The sequence below is a fragment of the Jaculus jaculus genome, chromosome 8 (assembly GCF_020740685.1).
Source record: "Jaculus jaculus isolate mJacJac1 chromosome 8, mJacJac1.mat.Y.cur, whole genome shotgun sequence".
Classification (NCBI taxonomy): domain Eukaryota; kingdom Metazoa; phylum Chordata; class Mammalia; order Rodentia; family Dipodidae; genus Jaculus; species Jaculus jaculus.
In genome coordinates, this window is record NC_059109.1 from 62,634,178 (window position 1) to 62,643,847 (window position 9,670).

The following is a 9,670-nucleotide window of genomic DNA, read 5'->3' on the forward strand; positions in this document are numbered from 1 at the left end:
CAAGCCACAGTGAGCTAGAAGCCCCTCTGTGTTGGCTAGCTCACACTGGGGACAGTGTGATGCAGGCTGCAGGGAAAGAAAAGTCATCAGCAGTCTTGATCAGCAGCACATCCTGCAACCTATACAACAGGCCAACCAGGCAAATTGTGCCCACTGGTGCAATACTGGCATGCCAGTTATGAGGGTACCAACTGCTCTCTAATTGGATTTGAGTCCTGTTTCATGGGAAGGAACTCATACCTCCTGCTGATAACCTAGTCAAAAGCCTATGGCTTGGAAGGTTATAAGCTATAGAGGGGGAAATAGCACTGTTTTTAGTTAAATGGATACACTGTATCCAATCAAATTGCCTTCTCAATAGTTATATTTGTGTCCATAGAATGGGGCTATTCTCACTTCTGGCTAGAGAAATTTCTTTTTGCAGATGGCAGTGCAGGGAGATCAAGACTTATCTACGTGATGACGTGATGAGAAGCAGCAGCACCTGAGTGTTCAGCACTAGAGGAAACATCTCTAACACACCCACCAGAGTTCAGGGGACATTGCAGAGGAGGTGATGGAAAGAGTACTAATACTGGGCTAGAGAGTTTGCTCAGTGGGTAACAGCTCTTGCTTGCAAACCCTGACAACCCAGGTTTGGTCCCCAATACCCACATGAAGCCAGAGGCACAAAGTGGCACATGCACCTGGAGTTCATTTGCAATGGTTGGAGGCCCTAATGGATCCATGCTCACTCTTTCTCCCTTTCCTTTTCTGTCTCACATAAATAAAAGTATTTAATAAATAAAAAAAGAATATTAATGCTGCTCTCACTGCTGGCTAGAGAAGTTTCTGTTTGGAAATGGTGATAGACAGGAGACTCAAAACTCCTCAAAGTGCTGAACCTAGGGGATTGTTGATAGCTGAGAGCTAAATGAGACATTCCTAGCATACTCTCCATGGCTCAGGGAACATGGTAAAAGAGGGGGCAGAAAGAACCCAAGAGCCACACTGTGGGGAGTACTTCAGGGCTTCATCCTCCAAACATGAACTGACTGGTGCATTCGTGACCTCATAGTGGGTGTCATTACCTTCACAAGACCTGCACAATATTGAGCCCATCAACATTTTGACATGGAGGAGCACAAAAAGACCAAGCCATCCAAAAGAAGAAGGACTTCTTGGAAACAGGAGGTGGTTTAGTGATGTGGAGAGACAAAAAGAGGATAATGGGAAGGGAGATTATTACAGTATGTTCATGTATTAAAATTCTCAAAAAAGCAAGGCATGGTTGGCACACACCTTTAATCCCAGCACTTGGAAGGCAGATATGGAGGATTGCCATGAGTTCAAGGCCAGCCTGAGACTACATAGTGAATTCCAGGTCAGCCTGGGCTACAGCGAGAATCTACCTGAAAAAAAAAAAAATACTATTTTTTTAAAACTGGAAAAAATGAATGCTACAAAATTATTAATACAAAGGTCATAATTAGACATAAAAGAACATATTGTATAAATTCACTATTCTAATATACGTGAACAAAAATTAAAACCCAAGCCAGATATGGTGGTTCACACCTTTAATCCCAGAACTGGAGCATCTGAGGTGGGAGGATAACGATGAGTTTGAGGCCAGCCTAAGCTGCAGATTGAATTCCTGGTCAGTCTGCACTAGAATGAGACCCTACATCAAAAAGCAAAAAATAAATTTAAAAAAATAACAAGAAAGCATATTTTGGTAATAAAGAGGTTTTAATAAGTAAGCTTTTTATATTGTGCAATGACAAGCAAAATTTTTGTTCTCTAGTTTCTGGAAGCTATGTATGAAGGGGAAAAATGGTGTGAGTGCTCTAAGGGTAAACCTACAGTGTTCTAGAGCAAAAACCACAAAAGCTATTCTAAAGGAAATCATTTCACAGATACTGTGTGTATAATTGCTCATCCGTTATGTTCTGGCTCTTTGTTCATTTTCTGTTGTGAGTTTTTAAATTTATTTATTTATTTATTTTTGTTTTTGTTTTTCGAGGTAGGGTCTCACTCTAGCCCAGGCTGACCTGGAATTCACTATGTAGTCTCAGGGTGGCCTTGAACTCACGGTGATCCTCCTACCTCTGCCTCCCGAGTGCTGTGATTAAAGGCGTGCGCCACCACGCCCGGCTTAAAATTTATTTTGAGAAAGAGGGACAGAGAGAGAATGGATGTGCCAGGGCCTACAGCCACTGAGAACAAACTCCAGATGCATGTGCACCCTTGTGTGCATGTACAACATTGCATGCTTGCATCACTGTCTGTCTGGCTTACATGGGACCTGGAGATTTGAACATGAGTTCTTAGGCTTTGCTGGCAAGTACTTTAACCTCTAAGCCATCTCTCCAGCCCTGCGATTTTTAAAAGATGTCACATCTGAATTTTTTAGCACCAAAATCAAGTCTCTGGTAGTCCGTCTAATTTCCTACCCCCTTTAAAAAGGACATTAAATCACAAAGTCTCTGAATGAAGTAAGAACTATGGACTGTGAGGTTTGGCTTATGAGGGTGTGAAAGAGCTTTGCCTGGACTGAGCTAGCAATTTGTGTGAGAAGGTTGCTCTTATGCCTATGTCCTGAGAAGTTGTGCAGGATTGCTTTGCGTAAAAATGAACTGGTGTGAGCACAGGGATATGGCACAGAAAGAAAAATCTTTGGGTGAACTGTTGCCCGTTCAGCTGCAACTGAGAGATTACAATCTTTGAGACTGGGCTAGCTGACCTGCGCTGGGGCAACAAGAAGAATGTAGACTCTTTTGAAGGGGCCTGAGTGCTCAAGGAGTGTCCTGTTCTTCAAAGTCTGGTTTATTCCCCCCCTGGATTAACAAATTGGCACCCAACCTGGTATCGTGGAGTATAAGAAATGCTGGAAAGAGGGTCATTGGGTTTGCAACATGGTCTTGTGTTTTGGAAATGGCCATGGGCAGTGTGAAGCAGATTTGTAGGTTGTCTGCATAGAGACCCCATGGGGCCATGAGGATGAACCGTGGCTTGCAGTGGAGACCCAGTGGAAATGCCGGGACCATGAGATGGCTGCCAAGGAGAGCTGCACCCCGATGAAATTTTCCAGGACTGTGAGTAGCCTAGATGGAGGGGTGGAATTGGAATGCCAGAGACTTGTTGCTGGTTAGAATTATCAGACTTGAAGATTTGTCACTGGCTAGGGTTGTTAGACTTGAAGCTACAGTTTGATGTTTGCCCTGGTTGTTTTAAATCTTGTATTGGTTGAATGTTTCTTTGCTATGCCTAATGCCATCTATTGCAGAATATTTATTCTGTGCCATTAAGGGTTTTTTGAGGTTATTTTTTGGTATTATGGCTCAGTTAAAAGATCTTGGACTATGGGGATATATGAACATCATTGGGATTGATAAAAACTATGGGGACTTTTAAAATGAGATGAATGCATTGCCTTTTACATCATGTATGATTATGGGGGCCAGGGGCGGAATGTGGTGGTTTGATTCAGGTGTTCCTCCATAAACTTAGGTGTTCTGAATGCTAGGCTCCCCAGCTGATGGATATTTGGGAATTAATGCCTCCTGAAGGGAGTGTATTGTTGGGGGCGGGCTTATGGGATTTATAGCCAGTTTCCCCATGCCAATGTTTGGCACACCCTCCTGTTGCTGTGGTCCATCTTATGTTGGCCAGGGGGTGATGTCCACCCTCTGCTCATGCCATTGTTTTCCCCTGCCATCATGAAGCTTCCCCTCGAGCCTGTAAGCCAAAATAAATCTCTTTCCCAGAAGCTGCTCTTGGTTGGGTGATTTCTACCAGCAATGTGAACCGGACTGCAACAGTCTCACTTATGTTAAAATCTTTAGCCACTTGTTCAGTCTTCCTCCCTGAAGACCGACACAAACCCAGACATGATCTGTCCTTATCTTTTGTGATTTGACTACTTAAAATGCAAGCAAGTGACAAAAGGAATCTGCTAACAAATATTAAGAGTGGTAAATGGGCTATGGGATAGAGGTGGTTTCCAGCCAAAAGAAGCAACAAACTGACCTTTTCTTATGCAGGGAGATTGAAGGGGTTCTGGGGAAAAGGTTGAACTTAATTTTTGTTTTTTTTTAAATGGGAGAGGAAGAAGAGGGAAGCAGCCACTGCAGACGAACTCCAGACACATGTGCCACTTTGTGTCTGGCTTTATGTGGGAAACTGAACCCAGTCCATCAGGCTCTGCAAGAAAGGGCCTTTAACTGCTGAGCTACCTCTCCAACCCCCCCCCCCATGCCTGAATTTTTAAATATTTTTTAAATTTTAATTTGAGAGAAAGAGAGGTGAGAGGCAGTTAGAGAATGGATAAATGAACTCCAGACAAATGTGCTACTTTGTGCATCTGGCTTTACGTGGTTACTTGGAAACTGAACCTGAGTCCTTTGGCTTTACTGGCCAGTGCCCTAACCACTAAGCCATCTTTCCAGCCCCCTGATTTTTTTTAATGTAAGCACTTTCACTGTATTCCATCGATTTTGTATGTTCTATTTTTATTTTATTTTATTTTATTTTATTTTATTTTATTTTATTTTATTTTATTTTATTTTATTTTATTTTGGTTTCTCCAGTGACCCATATACCATTCAGTAGTGTTAATGTGCATATTTTAAATAGCTTCTTTGGCCATTAATTTCTAGTTTTATTCCATTGTGGTTAAGTAGAATACAATTATTTCAATTTTCTCATATTTCTAAAACTTGCTTTGTATCCTATTATATGACCTATTTTAGATAATGTTCCATGAGCTGCTGAGAAGTATGTGTATTCTGAAGTGCTTGGATGGAATGTTCCATACATGTATGTTGGGCCCATTTATCTATAATATTTAGTTCAGATGTTTCCTTTTTTTCCGCCCAAGGTAAGGTCTCACTCTAGCTGAGGCTGACCTGGAATTCACTCTGTAGTCTCAGGGTGGCCTCGAACTCATGGTGATCCACCTACCTCTGCCTCCTGAGTGCTGGAATTAAAGGATGTGCCACCACGCCCAGTTTTCTTTCTCACTTTTTTGTTGGGATAATATACTGTAAAGAGTAGGGTACTGAAGTCACTGACTTACTTTGTTGGAATTAAACCTTTGAGTTTTTATCTAAGAAATTAGGTGCACCTGTATTCAGTATGTTTTAAGTTGTAATGTCAGGGGCTAGAGAGATGCTTATGTGTGTATTTGTTTTTTTTTTTTTAAAGTATTTTTTATTCATTTATTTGAGAGAGAGAGAGACAGACAGACAGACACAGAATGGGCATACCAGGGCCTCTAGCCACTGCAAATGAACTCCAGATGCATGCATCCCCTTGTATATCTTGCTTATATGGGTCCTAGGGAATTGAACCAAGGTCCTTTGGCTTTGCAGGCAAATGCCTTAACCACTAAGCCATCTCTCCAGCCCTGCTTTCTCCCTCCTGTTCCACTCATCTCACATGTTCTATTCACCCATTTTTATCTTTGTCATTGACTGAATTCCTCTATCATGTTGCATTTTATTTGATTACAATTTTCATTTTCAGTTTTTGTTTGGCTTTTCAGTATTTCTATAATTGAATTTCATTTTTATATTGTGTATGGACTCCTTTTTCATTCAGCTGTTTGTTCACTGAGGAGTTTGTATTGTTTGATTCCTTTGATTATATTTATTTTTAAAAATTTATCTGACAGAGAGAAAGTGGGGAAAAAGAGAGGGGGGGGGAATGGGCGTGTCAGGGTCTCCAGCCACTGCAGACTACAGACCCATGCACCACCTTGTGCATCTGGCTAATGTGGGTCCTGGGGAATCGAACTTGGGTCCTTTGGCTTTGCAGGCAAACACCGTAACTGCTAAGCCATCCCTTCAGCCCTATACTTATCATTTTTGAAAAATTCTAACAGCAGCAGCAAACAAATAAACAAACAAACAACAACAACAAAAAATCATTCTTAGCCAAGCGTGGTGGCACACACCTTTAGGCAGAGGTAGGAGAATCACCGTGAGTTTGAGGGCACCCTGAGACTACATAGTGAATTGCAGGTCAGCCTGGGCTAGAGTAAGACCCTACCTACAAAAAAAAAAAAAAAAAAAAAAACAACCAAAAAAACCAAAAAAAAAATCTTTGGGTATTCAGCAAATCCATTCTCATTAAGGGACACTACTTTGGGACTGATCTTTTGTTGTTGTTTTGTTTCTTTTGAGGTAGAGTTTCCCTGTAGCCCAGGCTGACCTGGAACTCACGATACAGTTTCAGGGTGGCCTCAAACTCACAGTGATCCTCCTACCTCTGCCTCCCAAGTACTGGGATTAGGGCGTGTGCCACCACGTCCAGCTGGGACTGATCATTTTTGGAGAAGACATATTGCCTTTGTTTTACTTTTTTTGGTTATTGCATTGGAGAAGTCACATCTAGAGTTAGCTTTTTAGTTGAACTTTTTTGTTTTAAGTTACCTTTATTCTTTCACTGGAAATGTTTGCACAAAAGCAGTAAATTGTTGTAGAGCTGAAATGTCATTTTTCTGTGTTAGACTGGTGTTTAGAGCCCAGGACTACTTGTAGAATACCATACATTAAGTAGAATACCATCTCTCACAACCATAATGATGAAGGGGTAGACCCACTATGGAAATACAGAAAGTCAAATGAAAAGCATCTTTTACATGCCAATCTTTTTTTTTTTTTTTTGAGGTAGTTTCACTCTAGCCCAGGCTGACTTGGAATTCACTATGTAGTCTCAGTGTAGCCTTGAACTCACAGGGATCCTCCTACCTCTGCTTCCCAAGTGCTGGGATTAAAGGTGTTTTTTGAAGAGAAGTACTGACAGTATTGTGTACACTAATATCTTAGTTGCTATTGCTGAGTGGAAAGGAAATAAAAAAGCAAAATATGCCTGCTCAGTAGCACTGAGGTGATCAAAAGTAGAGGGCCACATAAATAGAAGGGGAATAACAGCAACCTTAAGTGGGGAGGGGGAGGAGGCAGCACTGATTTAAGGTAGACTGAAATCAGAGATATTTTTATAATCATATAATATAGAATAGTCCCAGCTTTCAGGAGGCTGAAATAGACACAAAGCAGGCCAGCCTATGTTCTTTGGGAAAGGAAAGCAAAAAGGGGAAATTAAAAAAATATAGAGAGCAAGATACAGGACAAGAATACAGCAGGATCAAGCTGGCCTGCTAAACTGACATTGAGCATTACAATTTGTAGGAAGGGAGGAATGTGAAGGGATGAATGCTGGATGGGGATGTAACATATGAATGTCTGCTCTGATTGCTGGATTCCATGGAGTCTCCTGGCATTCCTTCCCTGGCTCCCAGAAGTCTGTCTCACCTCTGGATGTTCCAGTGTAATGTCAGGTCTCAGATGTTGATGTTAACCCTGCTTTTACCTCGGGTCTTCTTTTGAGGAATGGGGTTATAGATCTAGTCCTGTACATGGGCAGTGCTTCGTTGGGAGGCTAGTTATATCCCTGGGCAATTTTTCTTTAGGATACTTTATGAATGCTGGCCCCACTCTTGGGGAATCTTCCTTGTTGTCTGACATGCTGACTGACTCCAATCATGTTTCAAGCTCACCAAATACCATGGTTCTAATTCAAAGTTCCTTCCCTACAGCTTATTATTCTGCTAGCCAAGTTTCAGCATATAGTTCTGTGACACTTTCCAAGTTTCCCAAGAGTATAGTTCTCAAGAGTGTCTTGGGCTGCTAAGCAGATATAGCAAGGAACTTCTTGGAATGATGTCTCAATACTGCTCTACTGAGTGCCAAGTGTCAGGTGACCAGCACTGAGAAGACAGGGTTTTCCTGGTGTCTCTTCAGTGCTGCTGCTATACTGATCTACCCTCTCTACTCTTTAAAAACTGTCTATACTGAAAACATGGTGCAGATATTCTAAGCATCTCTGGCTTTTACAGTCTAATGTTGGCATTTCCTCTCACTTGGAACAGGTTTCCCAAACTGAGCCAACCTCTGCAGGAGCAGACTCTACTTTCTAATTTGCTTTGCTATTTAAGGTAGATAGATACATTTGGAACTCATCTCTTCTAACAGCTATTTTCTAGCTTTCCCCAATTCATTCCTTGGAGACTTTAGCATACCATGTCTAGTGTCATCTGCTATCTTCCAATCTTCTGAATTTCATGTAACTTTTACATATGATAAAATAGTTTTCTTTGGATTTTTGCAACCATATACAAACATAAACTCTTAATGCATAAGTAATTTAATTAATTAATTAAGTAGGCTGATCTGGTCATAGGCCACGGTATACCAACCACTGACCTGTACTGCATCATGTTCTTCAATGTCAGGCTTTCTAGTGTATCTGCTGCAATAATTCTTTACTGGTTTATGGATGGCATGGGAACAAAAAAGGGGATAAATTCTTATTGGACCGTAAGTGACTAGGGGAAGGGTATGCATCTGCACACACCCCTCAAATGGTACTGTAGCGATATGCTTAATTTTTGTTGCTGCTACTGTTTGTTTTTCAAGGTAAGGTCTCACTCTAGCCCAGGCTGAACTTGAACTCACTGCAGTCTTCCTACCTTTGCCTCCTGAGTGCTAAGACTGAAGGCAGGTGCCACCACACCTGGCTTTTTTAAATTTTCTTTATTCCAATGTTAAATGTATTTTTTTAATGTCTTAGCTTATGATTAGAATTAAACTATCAGTTTATTTGGAATGGTTACCTTAGAATTTCCTACAATAAGCCAAGCATGATGGTGCACACCTTTAATCCCAGCACTTGGGAGGCAGAGGTAAGAGAACTGTGTTGAGTTCAAGGCCATACTGAGCCTATAAAGTGAATTTTAGGTCAGGCTGGGCTAGAGACCCTACCTTGAAAACACACACACACACACACACACACACACACACACACACACACACACACAATAACTACAATGCTTTAGTTTGATCTACAGTAAGTGCTCAATGTTAACCGATACACATCAGTCAAATGCTTATAATATTCTGTTCAATTTCATTTGCAGATTCTACTAAATAGTCAATAAGCATTACATGTGAGCAATTCAAATAAAATGAAAAAAAATCGCAGTCAGGCTAAACATTATTATTTCCTTTTGGGTCAGGGATAATTTAAAAAGTTTTGGGGCTAGAGAGATGGGGCACTTGCCTGCAAAGCATAAGGACCCAGGTTTGATTCCCCAATAATCACGTAAGCCATAAGCACAAGGTGGCACATGTGTCAGGAGTTTGTTTGCAATGGTTGTAGGCCTTGGTGCATCCATTCTCTCTATCTGCCCTCCACCCACATAAGTAAATAAAATATTAAAAAAAAAAAAAGTTCTGTTGACCCTATCATTTTTGTTCCAGTATACATGTGGATACTAAGTGTGACATCCTTTCCTCCCTTAGAACCATTTTGGTGATCTGGATGGTGGCCACTACACTGCTTTCTGCAAGAACTCAGTAACCCAGGCCTGGTACAGTTTTGATGACACCCGAGTCAGTGAGATTCCAGATACTTCAGTTCAGATTGCTACAGCGTATCTTCTGTTCTACAGCTGTCAGCCCTTTTCTATACCAATACAAAAATGCAAGAGCCAGGATGATAGTGCTTCCTAGAACACTGTGAAACAAGCAACGAAAAGCTCAGTGGATTTTGCTTTATCATTAAACCCTTACAACTTACTTGTATTATTAACTTTTAAAGTATCAAATGTACCCTCTTATGAGAT

The 9,670-nt window shown here is 41.1% G+C and overlaps 1 protein-coding gene across 1 annotated transcript in view; it reads left to right on the plus strand.

The window, feature by feature from the left end:
- Usp50 (ubiquitin specific peptidase 50) overlaps positions 1-9,670 on the plus strand; it is a 79,711-nt gene extending 70,041 nt beyond the window's left edge. The window contains exon 7 of the mRNA XM_004669707.2: positions 9,348-9,670. Coding sequence (XP_004669764.2) covers positions 9,348-9,557 — 210 coding nt within the window. The 3' untranslated portion in view covers positions 9,558-9,670. The remainder of the gene's footprint in view (positions 1-9,347) is intronic.